This window comes from Canis lupus, chromosome 5 (genome assembly GCF_048164855.1).
Source record: "Canis lupus baileyi chromosome 5, mCanLup2.hap1, whole genome shotgun sequence".
NCBI classification, from domain to species: Eukaryota; Metazoa; Chordata; class Mammalia; order Carnivora; family Canidae; genus Canis; species Canis lupus.
In genome coordinates, this window is record NC_132842.1 from 59,953,793 (window position 1) to 59,973,729 (window position 19,937).

General features: G+C 55.6%; 1 protein-coding gene across 1 annotated transcript in view; it reads right to left on the reverse strand.

Annotated features, from left to right (window-relative positions):
- Positions 1-19,595, reverse strand: part of CPNE2 (copine 2) — a 45,937-nt gene extending 26,342 nt beyond the window's left edge. Inside the window, exons 1-4 of the mRNA XM_072826995.1 lie at positions 19,450-19,595; positions 4,329-4,543; positions 1,782-1,961; positions 35-109 (exon numbers count right to left, since the gene is read on the reverse strand). Of these exons, the coding sequence (XP_072683096.1) occupies positions 35-109; positions 1,782-1,961; positions 4,329-4,508 (435 nt within the window). The 5' untranslated portion in view covers positions 4,509-4,543; positions 19,450-19,595. The remainder of the gene's footprint in view (positions 1-34; positions 110-1,781; positions 1,962-4,328; positions 4,544-19,449) is intronic.
- Positions 19,596-19,937: the final 342 nt, after the last annotated feature.

Consider the following 19,937-nt stretch of genomic DNA (forward strand, 5'->3'; position numbering starts at 1 on the left):
GGAGGGGTGCGGAGCGCAGGGAGGGGGCTGGTACCGTAATCAAGCCCTTCCCTGCAGGCTTGTCATTCATCAGCAGCAGAGGCCGAGTGATCTTCTTGCTGGAGACGATCTGGGTAGGGGGCGGGAGAGAAGAGAATGGCGCTGCTAAGGGTTGGTGGGGAGGAAAGATGCTCAACGGGCACCACTCAGAGCACGCGGCTGGCTTCCTGCGGCCACCGTCTACACCTCCCCCTGAGTGACTGTCACATCGGGACGGGGCCAGCAAGGTGGCTTACTGCACTGGGCAGCCGAGGAGACTGGCGCCCAGGGGCGTCAGGACACTTGCTGGAGGGCTCACAGCTGGGGTCGAATCCCTGCAGCCCCACTCCCGGCGACCCGCGTACCCCCCAGCAAAGGCTCTGGCAAGGATCCCCTTCGGAGGCACCTGCAGCGAGCCAGGCCCGCTCACTGCCTCCCCTAAAGGCATCTACAGACCCCACCCCCTCCGCAGGGAGTGACCCCTGATGGGGAAGAGCAAATCCGAACTCCTATTACATGTTCATGCTCCGAATAGGGAATCCATTCGGGCAGCGCTCAGCCTCAACGCCATCCAGCCAGGGAGAGCGAGCACGCGGCAAAGCTGCCCTCCGCCACCTCTGTACACCCCATCCCCACGCTCTCCGTGGGCCTCTTGGGCGGGGGAAGGGGGTGCCAGTGCTTGCGCGGGTCTGCTCGGCTTTCCGCCCCAGCCCACTGGGCGGGTCACCACCTGCTCCGTGCGCCGTGGCCTTCGACGCCTGTTCTACGGGTGCGGCCACTGGGGGCGCCAAAGGGCGCGGGGAGAGCAGGTGCGGAGGCGGCTGGGCTGGGGTTGGGCGCACGTGCGGCTCCTTCGGCCTCGGCTCTAGCCCAGGGACCCCCACCCCGGCCCCCTGCGCAACCTCCCCCAGGCGAGGGGCGGCGGCGGGGCGCGGGGGTCAGGGCTGCCGGCGCACCCCGCGGCGCTCTCCCGTTACCCATGGCGGGCGTGGACTCCTGGGTAGGAACCCCGGGGACACACCCCGCTTCCCTCACAGCTGCTGCCCCTTGCGGGTTCCATCCCTTCTTCTGGAAGGCCCGGGCCACTTCAGCGTGCACGATTCCTCCACCATCACTCGTGGCAAGGTGGTCATCATTAGGCCAGAGTGAAATAGGGGTTGGGGGACTGGGCCGAGGTCCCGAAGGGGGCGGGCACTTGGCCATAAGGGCCATGAGGATGGTTGGAACTTGTGTGAGGGGCTCCTAGCCCTGCAACCTCCCTACTCCAGACGCTCACCAAGGACCAGGCTGGATGGGGAAGTGTCGCCCACGGAGAGAAAGGAAGTTGCTCAAGTTTACCCAGTAAGCCAGACAGAAAAACGGACTCCCGTGGTCACCTGGGTTGCTGGTCAGATGGATGCTCATTCCCCAGGAAGTCAAGACCACGTCTGATTACTTCTAACAATCGGAAGTTCTGGCTACGTGGGGTCCCCAGTCCCGTGTGGCCACAGCCTGCTGGCACTGTGTTCAGTGCTTTCTGATGGGAACTCTTGAGTTTGGCCCCAAACCACTGGGCTACTCACCCACTTTTGTACCTGCTTGCCCCCAAGGCGATCTGCATTTTCCATGCTACCTTGGAAGCCAGCCGAGAAAATGGGGCTAGGGACAGGAGGCAGCAGGAGAGACTGGCTCCAAGGGAGGGACTGCCCTGTCCTTTGGAGCAGCAGGTGATGTCAGGGGTGGGAACTGCCTTGCCCTTGTCCCCCTGGAGGGGCCAGGCTCACCGTGCCCAGGCTGCAGGAGAACTGGCCCAGGAAATCGTGCTCATCGAGCTGTGTGCTGGACTTGTCCTGGTCAAACAAGGCGAACTTGAGCTTCTGCACCTCCTCAAAGTGGTAATCGAGGACGAACTTCTTGGAGAATGCAGGGTTGAGGTTGTTGACAGCAGTTTCTGTCCTGTCATACTAGCAGAGGGGCAGGGAAACAGGAGCCAGAGTCAGGTGGCCGGTTCAGGCCTTCTCGGTCTGCCCCAAATCATTCTGCTAACTTGTTGCACCCCTACTCTGTGCCAGGCACTCATGGCCAGTTACGCGGGTGGCTGAGGCAGCTATGACTCCAGCTCACAGATGAGGACATGGAGGCACAGAGAGGGTAAGGGATTTACCCAAGATTGACAGCTAGAGGGGCAGTGTCAAGATTTGAACCCAGGTCTACTAGCACTGACACTCTGAACTCTTTGGCCCTGGCTCCATACCAGGTGCCAGGGGAAGAGGTCGAGCCGTGTCTCTACCTATATAAGTGACAGAAGGTAAATCCCTTTATCCATCAAGGCCTCAGTTTCCAGATTTGTAGAATGAAGGGATTTGACTACCAGAGGTTTTTATCCTTTTTATCTTGGAAGAACTCTTTTTCCAAACTCCATTTCATGTGGCCACTAAGAAACAGGATGGAAATAAAGAGGGGTAAATAGGGGCAGATGCTTGCATCTGGGCATTGTACAGCCCAACATCCCCCACCTACTGGGGAAACCAAGGCCTGGGTAAAGTCAGGGCCTTGTAGTGTGGGTCAGCGGTGTGGCTGGGACAAGAACCCCGCCTCCTGGCCTCTCTACGTTGAGGCCCCAAACCGCGAGTCTGGGTGATGGTCTATTTTGGGGCCTGGGCTATGTTGATTTTCCCTCCCCACCCAGTCTATTTCCAAGGGCTGGAACAGCAGGGATGAAAGAGGTCTTGGCTCTGGGCTATTTTTAGTGAGGGTGGCCAGCCTGGGTGAGAGAGAGATTGTCCGGGGGAGGTCGGGGTGGGGGGTGCCATGCATGGGGGCGAGGGGTAGTGGGGAGGACACCATTCTCTGAGGGTTTGTGGGGGCTCCAGAGACTTGGCTGAGGGGACCAGGATGCTCCAGACAAGCTGGTTTTAGTCCTTGGCTGACCCCATGTTCCACCTCCCACTTCTGGCTGCGCTGCCACGGGTGACATGGGGGAGTCCCTACCCATTCTGGGCCTACTTTTCCCCTCCGTATAATGGGTCAATGACCTCAGCACCATTTCCTTGGCATCCTAAGAAGGAGCCAACACCTGTGAAACTTAGTAAACCACAGTATGTTCACTGTGGATGCCCACTGTGGCTTAGCTGAATAACTATTCAAAATAGATACATATTTTGGAAATTTTACACGCATATACAACTATCTCAAAGGCCAGATACCAAACTGTCAACAGTGGTTCTCCCTGAATACAAGTCCCACTGTTCTGTTTTCTTTAGGTCTGTTTTTTCTAAATTTTAACATTCTTGGCAAAGCTTCTCAATGGAAACTATGTATTATCTGATTTGGCTCTGTTTATAATTGAAAGTAATCAAAAACAATAGAGTACATTTTCTTTGAGACTTACTTTACTACAATGAACAAAGACCCCTTTTAAAACAAAAACAAAGTAACTTTTAAAACTTGAAAATGTTAACGGTTTGGATTTCTCAAAATCCTTCCTCAAGCTGCATCTCTCCCCAGCCCTCAGGCTGAAGTCTTCTAGCTCAGAAGTCCTTAGCAGTCCACCTCCCCAGTACTGGGGCTCTGGGGCAAGGTAGGCAGGGGAAGGATATCTTCATTTCACAGATGAAGAGACAGGCTCAGAGAGGGGCAGCCACCTGCCCAAGGCCACACAGCAGGGAGCGACAGACCTGCGTCTTGCTCCAGCTCTGGGACCAAAGCCTGAGTTCTGCATTTCTCTGTTTGCTCTTCACTGACTGTTCTTTCACTTAGGAATAAATGTGGAAAGTTATTTTAAAAATGGAAGCATTTTGTAAAACTAATATCTAAGGTTTTTATGTATTATAGTAATTTAAAATATTGCAATATAAAATATAAATCTCTGAATTATAATAACTTGAATATGAATATCATTATTTTAAGTAGTAATATACACACATTTTATTGATTTTTTAAAGTTTTTTTAAATTTTAAATAATCTCTATACCTCACAGGGGGCTTGAACACACAAACCCAAGATCAAGAGCCATATGCTCCTCTGACTGAGCCAGCCAGGTGCCCCTAAAAACATTTTAAATAAAATATATTTTTTTTAAGTAGGTTCCACACCCAATGTGGTGCTTGAACTCACTACACTGAGATCAAGAATCACATGTTCTATTGACTGAGCCAGCCAGGTGCCCTTTAAAATTTAATTTTAAAAGCAATAATCTTCTAATAACCCCTGTCCCATCCTCGAACTCCCTCCAAGGGCAAAACCTGGAAGTTCTAGGATCCAGTGAGAGTCCCTCCCCAGCAACTGAGCAGCCCTCCACCTACCCCAGATGCACATGGAGGGGGCTCACCTCAATCCACCTGCCATCGTTCTCTGTAAAGAGGACACAGAAGGGGTCAGACTTGGAGGTCACATCCCGGTCCAGCAGGTTCTGGCCACTCACGGACAGCTCCACCTTGCACACACAATACTGGGACCCGATGGGGGCTGCCCCCACTGCCGGGGTGCCCCCACTAGGGATGTAGGCCATGGGAGTTGGTGGTGGTGGCAGCAGTTCCTGGCAGTCTAGGGGAACAGAAGTGGGGGTCAGAGAGATGGAATGACAGCTGTGTTTACGGCAGGATAACGAAAGCAAAAGCTTGACAAAAGGAGGATGAAGAAAACTGAGTCTCTGGTAGGCATGTTTAGTTTGCAGTTATTATCTGCGTTGATCAATCTTTATCTATGAGACCCATGCAAGTCAGATTAGCAACAGATCACAGTGGACCTAGGCATCTAAGACATTCATTTTGCCAGGACAACCTGGGCTTCTCCTGGGCGATTAACATTTTTTTTTTTTTTTTTTTTTTGCTATTAACATTTTGGCTACGGTGGAGCTTATAATAGCTCAGGTCTCCCTCTTTGCTTTGGCCACTAGGAAGCTCACTCCTGATAACTTATCTAAAATTTGCCTTTGTTCATTGCAGTCTTGTTCATCTTGTGTATCCTGAGCCTCAGCACAGTGACAGAGACACAAGAAGGCACCTGATGTATGCTTGTTGAATAAGAAAGATGAGCATATATATTGGTGAATGGACAGACCCTCCACGTTGCTCAGATTCTGTCTGACTTGGTCATTATCCTCAACGCAGAATTTACTCTTTCACTCGCACATGACTTCCCTCAGTTACCACGGACAGGGCCTCATGTACCCCTTCCACTGTCACAGCTAATTACTGGCATTTGCTTATTTTAAGCAGTTTTGTTTTCTTCCAAGTGCAAGGTGTTCATCTGGAACAAGTGCTGAGAAACCCATCTCGGGGGTAGAGGGGGGCTCTGGGCTCCACCCATAACAAGTCCTCTGGCTCTCTGTGCCTCAGTTTTCCCATCTGCCCATGAGACATCATGACACAGCCCTCCCTCCCAGAATCCTGTGGTCAGGTCTTATTTCCACCAGCTCATGTGTAGTTCACACAGACCTCGTCACTGTGTGGATGAGTCCAGCTCCTTGACTAATATTTCACCCTCTCACTGCAGAGTGGGTGACCAGTCCTGCACTGCCCCCCCAGGCTGTTCCCTGAGGGGACACGAATCCAACCTACTGTGTTTATGAGCACTAGCTAGGAGCTGAGCATGTGATCTGCTAATCCTCACTGGGTCTTGTGGGGCAGGTACTAACCCTGTTTTCCAGATGAGGATGCCGAGGCTCACTCATCCACTCTACATAGAGTGTTTACTGAGCATCTACTAGGTCCCAGGAACCGGGCCTGGATGGGGATCCTGTAGGCAGAGGGCTGCCCAGTCTCAGCTCTCACAGTCTAGCTGACAGCAGCCAGTCCTGGGGGGCTTAAAGTGATGGAAACCCTGAAGGGTTTCGAGCAGAGGGGTGACATAATCTGATTAGTGTTTTGAAGGCTGACTCTGGCCCCTGTGGGGAGAAGAGGATGTCAGGCTAGGGGAGGCAGCAGGGAGGCTGGCGAGGAGGCAGCTGTCAGCCAGGCAGGAGGGACCAAGGCACAGTGGCAAAGCTGGGCTCACCCTTCTCCCTCTGACCCCCACTGCAGCCAACTCCCTGAGCGCCAGCCAACCTCTGGCTGGGCAGACAGAGGCCCCAGTCTGTACGAGGCCTGGGCAAGTGTGGGGCTGGCGCCAGAGGCCCCTCTCCCCGTCCAGACATAGTGCACTCTCGGCGTGCCTGGCAGGAGAGGATCTGGACAGTGACACAGCCAGTGTTCAGTCCCCACCCCATCTGTCCCTACAACCTCATCATCATCACACGAGCCCACAGCAGCAGGACAGCACTGCAATTTGCCCGCAGGAATTCTTTTTGTCGTGTAAAAATCAGTTTCTACAGGAAGGGCTAGGGAAACTGCAATCACTCCCTGGGTGCAGGTGGGTAGCCCTCCACATGGGGGAGGGGAGGGCAAATCCTTGACCCAGCTGGGAGGGCAGGGGTGGGCTGGGTGGGGGTACAGGGATGTCCAATGGGACACCTTGCCATTTGGCCGAGAGATTGCCTGCTGATGCTCACAACCACCCGGAGTGGGGTGGGTCACAACGGTCACCCCCATTTTACAGATGAGGAAACAGGCCCAGAGGGTGAAGTCCCCTGCCCAAGGTCTCATGGCCAAGGAGCCACAGAGACTGGGTGTGTAAGCTGGCTCTCCGGGCTCCCCAGGCCAATCTGTGCCTCTGGCCAGGGAAGGAGGGCTGCTAGTCGGGGCCTGGGGGAGTCATCACGGCTGAAGTTACACCGTCCACACCTCCGAGGTCATCGCTGAGGGCATGGGTTCCAGCTTACCCGCCTCCTCTCCACATCATGGAGCCCCCTTCATGACATGCTAGGTGCCAACGAGACCACCATTCCCCCTGCTGCCAAGTCAGAGGTATCTGCTTTCCCCCTGAGGGGCACCAGGTAGTTCCTCGTGTGTGCACACGCCTGTGTATGATCACATACACACACATGCACACAAGCCCCACGACAACAGAGGCCAAGGCACGCAGGCACACCTTGGGCCTGCTTCTCCCCTGCCCTGGCCTCCCCCACATCCAGTGCTACCACGCTGTCCTCCTACCCCACACTGGCTGCGGCCTGGCCCAGGGCATGGCCAGGAGGGCCCAGGTCACAGGGGAGGGGGAGGGTCAGGCTGGCTGAGCTCCTCAGAGCCTGTGGCGACTCCACCTGGTGTAGCAAACAGGCCCTAGCTAGAGCAAGCAATAGGTGGGCAGGGGAGGGGCACTCCGCTCCCAGCTCGGGCCAGGGTCCCCATCCCCAACTCACCCTCTGGCTGGAAGTTTCTGGATCCCCGAAATGGGGAGCACATGATGTCCGGAGTTGGGGCCGGCTAGGGTCACAGCGGGCCCCTCTGTGCCAGCCCGGCAGCGGGCAGGCAGGCCGGACCCTGAGGCCTGACGCAATGGAAAAAGAAATCACAGCTTATGCTGGGGCCGGGCCCCCTCCCCTCCTACTCCAGCAGGAGGGCAGGCGGGCAAGGTGTCATTAAGGGAGGGTTGGGCCTGCCATGCGCATCTGGGCCAAACGGAAACCTCCTTAATACAGTACCCAGCACCCGCACCACAGGTAATTTGAGGTTAGGGCTGGAGAGGATGCATGGGGAGCCTGGGCCTGCGCGCAGATGGTCCTGACTCTTGGCCCACATGGGCACAGGTCTTCTAGGGTGACCAGATCCCCAGGGAAAGAGCTGGAAGGTGGGGATACAAAACCAATAGTCCCTTTTACAAAGCAAAGAGAGGGTAGGGCTTGGGAATTCTCATCCATTCGTTCTACAAACACTCCCAGAGTGCCCTGCAAGGAAGAGCGATGAATAAGACACCGCGGCTTCAGCCCCCACAGGGTCCACTGGCCCCAGCTCCTAATTCATCTTGCCCTTCAGGCAAGACAGGATAGGCTCTGGGGACTCTGGTGCTGAACCACAGGTCTGGGACATTAGCGGTTTAGCCAGAAACCTAGGAACCCATCATCCTTGACCTCTCTTTCCTTCACCCCCCATATATCCCACCGCTGCTGTAGATTTCACCTCCACAATGCATGGAGCAATCTCCTTACAGCCTCACTTCCACTGCATTGGCCCAGCCAGACCACCACTGTCTTGTGTCCAGCCAGGCACTGGCCCATGACAACTCTGAGCAACCCAGAGCCAGAGGGAGTTTTTATACATGCAAATCAGATGCCACTAGCACCTGAAAATCTTCCAGTGGCTTCCCCTCTCAGGCCACAAAAAAACCCCAACTCTCCCAGGGCTTCTAGGGCCCTGCTTGACCTGACCCCATCCCATGCCATCCTCCCCACTTCCTGCCCCGCCCCGCCCCAGCTACACTGGCCTTCTTGTGCTCTGCAAACATGTCAGCCTTTTTCCTACCTCAGGGCCTTTGTACTTGCTATTCCCTCTGCCAGAACTGCTTTTCTTCACAGGGTGGGTCTTGGTTGTCGGAGGCCATCCCCGGTCACCCGAGCTAACGCAATTTCTGGCTCAGCCCCACGCTGTTCCCTTCACAGATCACTGCAGTGTACGGTCACTTTATGTGACCATTTGTCTATCTGCCTCCCTAGAATGTAACTTCCATGCAGGAGGGATCACCACGGCTTCCCCAGCACCTCGGGCAGCATCTGCACATACTGAGTACTGAATAAGTATGTGCCAAGTGAACACAGGCTCTTTAATCTCCAGCCTCAGAGAAATCACAATGACCTCTTCCCGACACACATCACAGAGATCACAAAGCCGTCACTCACACCCTGGACCCTCATGATCACTCTAGGAGGCCAGCAGGAGAGGGCCTCATGTCCCACTCCACAAAGGTGGAAACTGAGCCCAGGAGGGGTGGTGGCTTCTCTAAAACAGGGAAGGATGATGCTGAGGCCAAAGGCCTGACTGCTTGACTCCATCCTTCTACCCACTATTGGCCACCGTGGCTCAGGGTCCAGGAGCTGGGCTGCGTGCACCCCACTCACTACGGGAAGGTCATGCCCAACCAGGAGGGTTCCTGACTCAGAGATGGGAAGTGACAGGGAGACACCAAGAGAGGCAGGCACGGGGAGATGAGCAACAGGGTCGGGGAGGCAGATGGCTGAGCTAAGCAGAAGACCTGGGAGCCTGCTGGGGAAAAGACGGAAAGGGAAGCAAAGGGCAGGGCTGAGGTGCCCAAGGAGGCAGCAGCCCCCCACTCCAGAGATTCTCAGCTGGTGGGGAGTACGGGAGGAGTGTAACAATGGGACGGCCTATCAGGACTTCAGGAGGGGCAGCACGTGCCACTTGAAAAAGCGTGCTCAACTTGATATTTATTTATTTATTTATTTATTTATTTATTTATTTATTTATTTATTTATTTTATTTATTTGAGAGAGACAGAGATGGCGAGAGCACAAGCAGGGAGGAGAGGGAGAAGCAGGCTTGATCCCGGGACTCTGGGATCATGACCCAAGCCGAAGGCAGATGCTTCATCTACTGAGCCACCCAGGTGCCCCTCAACTTGATATTTAGAAGATGAAGAAAGAAATTCAGTTTTCAATGGCCACTACAGAAAATAATGCTCTACAAAGTCTGGTCAATGGTAGTAACAAGATCAGGGGTCAGTCTTCTGATCAGTGCCGGCAACAATAAGAGCACAGACCTAGGCCTCAGAATGCCCAACTTTTGATTCCCTGGCTCTGCCATTTACCCACTGTGTGACCTTGGGCAAGTGACTTAATCTGTCTGGTCTCAGTGTCCCCTTCTACGAAACGATGATAGTGAGAGTGCTCTCATGGGGTATTGTGAGGATTAAGTGAAGTAGGGCACTTAGAATGACAGCGTGTAGCTGGTGCTATTATCAGCAATTCTTTTTTTTTTTATTTTTTAAAGATTTTATTTATTTATTCATGAGAGACACACACAGAGAGAGAGAGGCAAAGACACAGGCAGAGGGAGAAGCAGGCTCCATGCAGGGAGCCCAATGTGGGACTCGATCCCGTGTCTCCAGGATCAGGCCCTGGGCCGAAGGCAGGCGCTAAACCACTGAGCCACCCAGGGATCCCCTATTATCAGCAATTCTTTTTTTTTTAATCTTTTTATTTTTTAAGATTATATTTACTTATTCATGAGACACAGAGAGAGAGGCAGAGACACAGGCAGAGGGAGAAGCAGGCTCCACGCAGGGAGTCCGATGTGGGACTCGATCCCGGGACTCCAGGATCATGCCCTGGGCCAAAGGCAGATGCTCAACCGCTGAGCCACCAGGCCTCCCTTATCAGCAATTCTTGATCAGGGGGCAGGTGGCGCAGATCGAAACCTCGGGAGATGTGTGAAATTTATGGATTACGGAAAAGGGGCAAAGAGTTAAAACTGGTTGATTAACACGGCTCTAGGCTCCCCTTCTCAAACTGGAAGACACAGTGCTGGGATGCCAGTGAAGAGCAAGGTGGTAGATGGGGGGCCAGGGAGGGGATAGTGGATTCAGATGCCACAAGGTGCATCCCTCAGGGTCAGTGAATCCCGCTCCGTGGGGTCTCATCATTGATAGCAGAGGCTCCAGAGGTGGTGGCCCTAGGCCCTAGGTGGTCTCGGCTCCACATGTGTTTCCCAGGTGGGCCGCCTCAGCATCTCCTGGGAGCTTGTCAGAAATGCAGCATCCTGGGCCCCACCAGGCCTGCTCCGTCTGAATCCCCAGAGCGGCACTTAGCAAGCTGTGTTTTAACAAGCCCTCCTGGTGATTCTGCGGTGGGCTAAAGTATACACAAGTACCAGTGGGGTGGCTAGGTGGGGCATCTTGCTAAAATGCAGATTCTGATTCAGCAGGTCTAGGGACACATCTCAATGTCTGCATTTCTAACAAGCCCCTAGGATGCTGAGGCTGCCCATCCGAGACCACACTTTGAGCTCTGAGCTCCTAGATCCAAGGTCGCGGTATGGCCACCTAAGGGCCAACCACGTGCCAGGGATGGCTCTGGTTTAGCCCATAATGAGGCAGATGTCCTATTTGGTCCTCATACCAGGACTGTTCCCGGCCAGGTCTCCGCAGATCTCTGAGTTTTCAACGTTCGATCTAGCGGGTAACCATGGCTAACCAGGTGCCTGGTCCCCGTTGGCCCTGAGGGTTACGCTGACTGAACTTCTGGGGTCAGATCATGTCTTGACTATGTCCAGATCTAAGTTGCCTCCTTCGCCCCATTTCCTAGATGAGATGGTCCAGGAAGACAAATGGCAACTGTGTGAGGCTTCCCCAGAGAAAAGTGAATCAATAGGATAGCTATATATAGAGAAAGATATATTTTTTTAAAGAATTGGCTCATACAGTTGTGGGGGCTGGCAAATGCTAAATCTGTAAGACAAGACGGAAGGCTAGAAATTCAGGTCAGAGGTGACGTGGCAGTCTTGAGTCCAAAATCCACAGAGCAGACCAGGCAGGCTAGAACCAGGCAAGATTTCTATGTTGCGGTTTTGTTTTGTTTAAATAAAGTCTACCCCCAACGTGGGACTCGAACTCACGACCCAAGATCAAGAGTCGCATGTTCTACCAACGGAGCCAGCTGCCAGCTGGGCACCCCCCTATGTTGTAGTCTTGGGGCTGAATTCCTTCTTGGAGAAACCCTAGTCTTTGCTTTTATAAAAGGCCTTCAATTGATTGGATGAGGCTGACCCACATAATGGAGGGTAATCTGCTTTAAGAAAAGTCTCCTGATTTAAATGTTAATCACACCTAAAAAATAACTACACAGCAACATTAGACTGCTGTTTAACCAAACTGGTCACCATAGCCTAGCCAAGTTGACACATAAAATTAACCATCACCACAAACTTCAGCCCCTTAGGAGACCTGCTTGGGGCAGGAAAACAGGGTGCTGGGGCTGCAGTTCTGGGCCAGCTCTTCCTAAATGTGGGAGCTAGGTGGCCCTACTCCCACTCTGTCTGCTGGAAGGGATGAGAGGAGGTGGGTGTGGCTATGCTGATGGAGAAACAGTAATAAACTGAGAGTAATAATAATGCCTCCTCCAGGCCCTGTGCTGAGCACATCATGGACTTCTACAGCTTCGTAACATCCTTGAGCGAGATATTAGCACCACCCTCATTCTCCAGATGAGCAAACTGAGGCTTGCAGGGTTTGTATTCCAGAGCCTCTGCTAAGATGACTCTGGATAAGTCCTTTGGTCCTTTTGGGTCTTAGTTTTCTTATTCATCTAAAGGAAAGTACAAAATATCTGACACACTGTAGGTGCTAGCTTGAATTGAGAAAAACCCCTCTGTGGCTCCAGACTGTTCTCAGGACAACACCTAAGCTCCCTGACTCTGCCCTCACACTTTCGGCTCCAGCTACACTGTCCACGGCACAGAGTTCCAGCAATACTTTTGTGTGCCTCCATCATTTCGCATATGCTGTTCCATCTACCTGGAGTACCCTTTGTTTACTTCGCTCTTTCATTTTTCAAACTCAGCTCAGCCAAGCCAAATGCTGTCAATACCACCCACTGTGTCCCCCTCACCCCCCACGGCCACCCCCAGGATGGCCAAAACTAAAAAAGCTGACAATACCAAGTGCTGATAAGGGTGTGAAGCACCTGGTACTCTCATGCTGCCAATGGGAGTGTAGACTGGTACAATCACTTTGGAGGAATGTTTAGCAGAGTCTACATAAGCTAAATAGATGCATCCCCTATAATGACTCGGCGATGCCCAGCAGAAACATGCACATATGGTCACCAAAAGACCCCCCTTCCTCCAGGATGACTCTCATTGCAGCACTATTTATAGTAGCCCCAGACTGGATATGTCCTGAATCCTGGTTGTCGGGAGAAGGGATAAGGAAATGTGAACAGCCATACCATGGATTATTATACTGCTGAGAGCAAGAAGGTAGCACAAGAGTGCCGAGGATATGGGGCTCATGGATGTACTGAATGGAGACAGCCAGACATAAAGGAGTACACAGTCCTGTTGGAATTGTTTATAGGGAGTAAAACAGGTCTATGCTGTTGGGAGTCAGGAGAGTGGTGGGACAGGTGGGGGAGGGGTGCTTGTGACCTGAAGAGGGGCACCAGGGGGCTCTGGAGATGGTCCCGTTTCTGTTCCTTGGTTTCAGCTCCTGGTGCCCAACACTTTGGTTTATGGACTGTCCCTGAGCCATACATGGGGGACACCTGCTCCGTGTTTGTACATTTTACACTTCGATGAAACGTTGTAAACCCCAAAACTCAGGGACCCCTTTACAAAGCCCCTCTTGAGCTCCTTGAGGGGGAGGCACTAATATTGTCACCATCCCGTAAGCACTGGCTTAGGAAATGTCACCATCCTTTGTTGAAAGTGTGGAAAGGTAAAGGGGATGACAGGTTCTCAGAACTCAGGGGTTGGTGAATTCCGGGATTTCAGAATCAGGAATCCTCTGCATTTCCCAGCTGAAAGGCTTTGGAGTGCATCTGGTCCCACCTTCCTGGCGCACGCCAACCCCAGCCATAGCCCAGGTTCTCTGGGAAGGGGTCCATCCCAGAGCTGCTCACAGGCCCAGGCCCTCCCTACAGGCCCAGGCGGCACGCAGTCCCCAGAGAGGGGGCTGGGCTCTTGCAGGGTGGGGTGGCATCTCACACCAATCACTTCTCTACCTTGGCTAAGGCGCCACACTCCCGCACTCCCGACAGGCAGCCAGGCCATTATGGGGATAAATATAGCCTCAGACAGCACAGCGAGGGAGCTGCAGCAGGGGTCTGACTCCCCCTGAGGCCCCCAGCTTCCATCAGACCACACCCAGAGGGAGGCTATTCTCTACAGCCCTCCCACCCCCACCGCCAATCACCAAGTTCTGGCCCCTGGGGAAGAGGGCCTCCCTGCTTCAGCTCAACCTTGGTCCTAGGCCTTGGCGTGTGCTTCCCCAGCCTGTCACTCACTGGTGCAGCAGGCCACCAGGTGGCCTCCATCCACGCCCCCGCCCCACCCAGGCCTCAGCTCCTTCATCTGCAAAGTGGAGCGGGAGATGGCCTGCCCTCTGCCTCCCAGGGATCACGACAGGGGATGGGTGTGGATGTACTCTGGGATGCAGAGAGTACTTCAGGGATCTCAGGAGTGGGCCTGGCCGAGCTAGGGCGTGGGGATGGTGGTGGTGGATCAAGCTAATGGAGGATGGAGGGCATGGTGATGGTGGCCACCAGCCAAAGTCATTCCAATCTAGCTTCATTCGAAGGGGGTAGCCTCAGGGACGGAAGCAGCCCTGTGGTGCCCATGCTCACCTGGCGATTACCATGGCAAGACTAGAGACAGGGGCCCCTAAAAGTATATGAACTCTTGCAAGTGCCTTCCTCTCTCTGTGCCTCAGTTTCCCTGCCCATGAAGGGCTTGGGCTCCTTCCAGCCTTGAGGAGCCTATAGCCACCCCTCAGTCTTCCCTGGGGGGCTCTGGGCCTCCGTCCAGGCTCCCACCCAGAATCTCTGAGCTGATGGACGTTGAAAGTCCTCTGGGCTCACCCAGTACTGAATCCCCTCATGGGTTCCCTCACCTGGTGGGTGGCCAGGCACCGCTGCTCACACCCCTCTGCAGGCGGGGCTCTCCCCACTCTTTGTGGATGGCTTCTAGCATGCTGCCCAGCCCACACTCTGCCACAATGAAGGGCCACTCTCACCAGACAGCGGGGAGAGGCTTCTCCGTGCCAGAGAGCAGGTGCAACTTCAGGCCCACACCCTCCTTAGCAAGGACATCACCATTTGCCCTTAGGCTCTGGGTCCCAGCTCCCAGGAAGTCCTCCCTGAGAAGGAAAAAGTAGCACGGGCTGCGTGTGCCTGGCCCTGTCCTGAGTTACAGCATTCCACTGAGGCCTCCCTGCAATCCCAGGATGTGTGCCCTCTTACAGGCACTCCATTTTACAGATTGGAGCACCGAGGCACAGAGAGGTTATGTAAACTGCCTGCTAGAGGTTGAATTACGTTCCCCCAAAGGCTAAGTTGAAATCCTCACTCCAACCCCTTACCTCAGAATGTGATCTTATCTGGAAAGACAGTGGCTACAGACTAAGTAGCTAAGATGAGGTCAGATGGCAGTAGGAGGGGCTCTTCTTAATCCAATAGGACTGGTGTCCTCATGAGGAGGAGGACGACAACGACTCCAAGGGAAGGAGGCAGAGAGTGGAGTGATGCTGCCACAGCTCCCAGGAGCTGGAAGAGGCAAGGACGCACCCTCCCCTAGAGCCTTTAGAGGAGCACAGCCCTGCCAACAGCTCAAATTTGGACTTCCAGCCTCCAAAACAGAATATATTTCTGTGGTTGTGGGCTGCCCGGTTTCGAGTCCTTTGTTATAGCAGCCCAAGAAAACTAATACACTACCCAAGGTCATCCGTCAAATCAGAGTGACGCTCGGCAGCTGGGCTCCCTGCGTCCACGGTACAAAGCACACCCTCCTGAGGGACCACAAGGGTGACTTGGAAAGATGGCTGGGGTCCCAAAGGAGGTAGGGGTCAGATGGCGTCCTCTGCTGGGAGCTGAGCACACTCTCTTCTACATCATAGTGAGGGGACAGCCAGGTCACAGCAGGCAAGCCAGATGCCCCTAGCTCCCAGCAAGACACAAGAGTCACCAACGGGGACAGAGGGCTTTTGGAATACACTAAGCATGTTCCTACCTCAGGGCCTTTGTGTGTGCTGTTTTCTCTGTGTAGGGCACGCCTCCCTCTTTCATTCAAAAATATACACTGAGCACGTGCTGGGCACCAGGACAGCTGGGATACAGCCATGAACCATAGACCAATGCCATGGACTAGCATGTCTGCTCGAATGTCATGGCTTCTTCCTTGAGAGGCCTCCCTGACCTCCGCACAGCACCCTGCAATCACACTCACTTCATCTTGCTTTATTCTCTTTGAGGTATTTTTCTACTATCTGATGTCTTCCTGCCTCCTTGTCATTTGTGAGCCCCTCTCTGTCCCCCCCATTCCACTCTGTGCTCCACGGTAGTACCCCCACTTCAGCACATCCTGGCCCAGAGGAGCTGCTCAATAAACGTTGCTGAGTGACAACCAGGTGGCCGCACAATGAATGAGAGGTGGGACCCAAAGCCACAGGTGGAAGACGAATCACACTGATACATGGCCCTCTTTGGCTTACAGGCCCTTTCATTTTTTTTTAAAGATTTTATTTATTTATTCATAGAGACACAGAGAGAGAGAGAAGCAGAGACACAGGCAGAGGGAGAACCAGGCTCCATGCAGAAAGCCTGACGTGGGATTCGATCCAGGGTCTCCAGGATCTCGCCCTGGGCTGCAGGGGGCGCTAACCCGCTGCGCCACCGGGGCTGCCCTACAGGCCCTTTCAAAGCTGCCTGAAGAATCCCAGGAAGAAAGCAGTGGGGAGAGCTCCTGGTAAGGATCCCCATCTCCTAGATAAAGAAACTGAGGTCAGAGGGGTTAAGAGCCATGGCCCAGGTCACACGGGGACAGGGTGACTCTCCCTGCACACCTTGGCGCCCTGGGTGGGCAGCCAATAGTAGCAGCCACCACCTCCGCCTCCTCCAGCCCCCAGCCCTCCAGAGCCAGGCTAATCGCACCCTCTGCAGACACGTGCCTCTCCCTCCTCCATCAGCGAGCCCGCTGCCCTGTGATGGTCCCCGGCCCTCAGCAGGGTGAGCAGGGATGCCTCCCAGAGACCCAGGAGGGCAAGTCAGGACTCCGGCCTCCATCAGCCAACATCACAGACCCCTTTAACAGGAGGCTACCAGGCGGGGCAGACCCAGCCATTCATCTGACACTTGCCGAGCGCCTCTCTCAGGGTGGGGAAGGGCCCTGAACAAGGTGGACATGGGCCTCACCCATCTGGGGGGGGGGGCACTCTTTGGGGAGAGGGGCAGATAATAAGCTGAAACACAAATGAATAAATAAGATGACCGCAGAAGGTGGCTCCTGCCCTGAGAAAAATCAGGCAAGGTGATACCCAATGAGTACGCAATTAGCCGCTAATTAGCCTCATCTCAGACCCCGGAAAGCCAGTGGAGAAACAAGTCCACTTGACCACGCCGTGGGCGCAGAGGCCGGGTGGCTCACGGAGGGGAGAGGGCACTGGGCCGAGAACGAGGAGGCAACCCCACCCACTCCTTAGGCAGTGCAGGACCTTAGGAGGCCATGACTCCCCTGAGGCCCCCCTAATCTCCTTCTGCACAGTGGGGATGGGACAGGATCATCTTTTTCTTCATTTGCTGCTTGCCCAGATCCTAGGGTGACCCAGCCTCCTGGCTCCCACAGAGTCCATCCTGTGTCCTGTGGGAGGCAGAGGCTGGGCAGGGGGAGAGGATCCTGCCCCCTTTCTGAGGCCAATTCTCCAAAGGAGAGGAGGCTGGATTCCTGAAATGACTGCCCCTGATCCAGCAGCCCCTGTAAGGGTTTCGGGGGGAGGGATCTTCCATCAGGCAGATGGGACCCTGGCCCTGGGCTGAGGGCTTCTCAGTAGGAAACCTTGCTCCGACAGGAGTGAAGGAATTCTCAGAGAATGTTCCTCTGTTTTCTGTCACTCCTTAGAGCCCTGAGAGGCCAGCCCAAGGAGCAGGAATGGGAGCAACCATCGGATCCACTATCCCTCTTGGTATCCTCCTTCCCACTTGGGACTCTGTACTTTGAACGGCTCAGAAGTCTGACACTTGGCTTCTGAGGCTCCTCTCTCCAGGGAGGAGGCAGGAGAAGGGGGAGGAGCAGTTTGGCCTGAGAAAATCCCAGAAGGCATCCTCAGTACACTCCTTGGGTTTGGGGGCTTATGGATATTCCCAGGAATAATGATACTGACAGTCAACAGAGATTGGGGCTTTTCAGTTGACCAGTCACAATGCTGGCACGTGAGCCCTTTATCACCCAATTCAATTCTCGCAGCTACCTTTAAATAAATACACAATTACCCTAAAAGATTATAAAGGTATATAAAGTATTGTTCTCACTGCTTTACAGGTGTAGAAACTGATGCTGTATCCCTGGCCCTCCTGGCCCTCCTGGCCCTGAGTTTTAAATTTTCACAGCCCCCAGGAAGGGAGGGTTACTTTGAAACACTGCACATGCCATTCACGCAGTGCACCCCACTTTGCAGAACCCATGTCTCCCAGTTCCAGCCTCCCAGCAGCCCTATAAGCTGGAACGTGGCATAGTTTGCTTCATTTTACAGATGGAAAACCTCTGTCCGAGCCCAGCGGGCCAGAAAGCACAGACAGGAAGTGGCAGGGGCAAGGAGGATCCAAGCGTCAACATTCTCGGTCCCTGGTTCTTTCCATGGAGAAACCGGCCTGGGTGACCCCTCCCAGTGGCCAGCTATGTTGACTCTCTGGGGCAGGACCAGAGCACACCAGGCCCTACGCCAGAGGGATTGCAATAAAGCCACTCCTTTCTGTTTGTGTCCAGCTTCCAGGCACACAAGTCCTTGATGATTAGCCCATTTTACAGATAAGCAGCGGGAGGCTCAGGGGGTTGGAGTGGCCCCCAGGCCACCGGTTCCCACCCAGGTCTCCCAAAGCTGCTCGGGAGACTGGCCACCGGCAGGCTGCAGCTGCTGAAGGTTACAAAGGGGTTCCTCCTCCCATTACTGAAGCCGTGGGTGCCCCAAGGAATGGAAAAAGCCTTCCACCCATGGGTGACAGCCCACACCCGGAGGCAGGCAAAAACAACAAAGGCCGCTCTTAATTCTCCCAGATGCCTTGCCGGTGTCACTTCCCCGGATACATAACGGGGCTGGGAGAATCACAGGCAGCAGGACGAGCCCTCAACTGGCTACCAGAGCTCTGGGGTCCAGCCCCACTTGTGATCCTGCGCACATCACGGCCCCCTTCGAAGCAGCCCCTCTCCGAGGGGCTCGTCCACGGAGGGCGCGGAGGGCGGGGCTGGGGGATCCGGCGGGGTGCGAGGAGGGCGTAAGGCACCTCTATTCTCGGAACGCAAAGGAAGCAGGAGCCTTGCTCTTTCTTTCTCCCCTTGTCCCCCCCACCCCACCCCCTTAACCACACAGGTGCCAGACAGCTTTGGCGAAAAAACTAGTTTGCAAACACTCTTCGACTTCTGGGAAGCTGCCCGGCTCCGCTCCCTCTTCCAGGGCTGGGAGCTGGCTCCCAGGCTGTGGGCGGCGGCGGGGATCCTGGGGGTTGAAAGCAGGGTGCGGGGGGCCCCCGAGCCAGCCCCACCTCAAGTCTTCGGCAGCTCCGACGTGGCGGAGGCTCTACCTTCCCAACGCCCCCAGGCTCCCTGCGGGAAAGGCAGGCGAGTCCCCCAACGGCTGGGCTGGGCTCGGACCCGAGCGGCGCCACCCTGCTCCCGCACCTCCCCGCTTTGCCCCCGGCGGTCGGGGCGCAGCCGGAGCGCCCCCGCGTGGCCGGGTCGCAGCTGAGTCACCCCGCTGGGGGCGCGCGGGGGGCGGGGGCTTGGGGCGCCACGGCCCCCGCGGCGGGACCCCGCTTCCTCCCGGCCCGCCACCGCGCCAGAAGCCGAGCCCCAAGGCCGAACTTAGCGCTCGCGCCAGGGCGCCCCCCCCGCCCCGCCCCGGGCCGCCCGGGCCCCACTCACCGCGGGTCCCGCGGGCGCCGCCGCCCTCACGGCGCCGCCGCCTCTGCCGCTGCCCGCGCTCCGGGCCGCCGGGGCATCCCGGGGCGCTCCTCTGCTCGGCGGGGCCCGCGGGCGCGGGACGGGCTCAGGGTGCTGCCCGCGCGGCCCTCGCCAGCTCGCGTGCGCTCCGGCCGCTCGGGGTCCGCGCTCCTCCGGGCGGCGGCGGCGGCGGCGGCGGCGGCTCGGCTCCTCCCTCCGGCCGAGAGGGGGCGGGGGTGCGGAGGGAGTGGGGAGGCGAGGCGGGCGCTTCCTGGCGGGGCGAGCGCTCCCGCGGGCGGCGCGGAGGCGCTGTCCCGCCCGCCGCCCCGGCTCCGAGCTCGCGGCTGGCGCGCCCTGGCGCTCGGGGCTCTCGGGGCCGGATCCCGGGGTCCGAGCGCTCGAGGCCCGAATCCGAGGGTCCGATCGCTCGAGGCTGGGACTCCGGATCCGGCGCCGCTGCTTCGCACCCT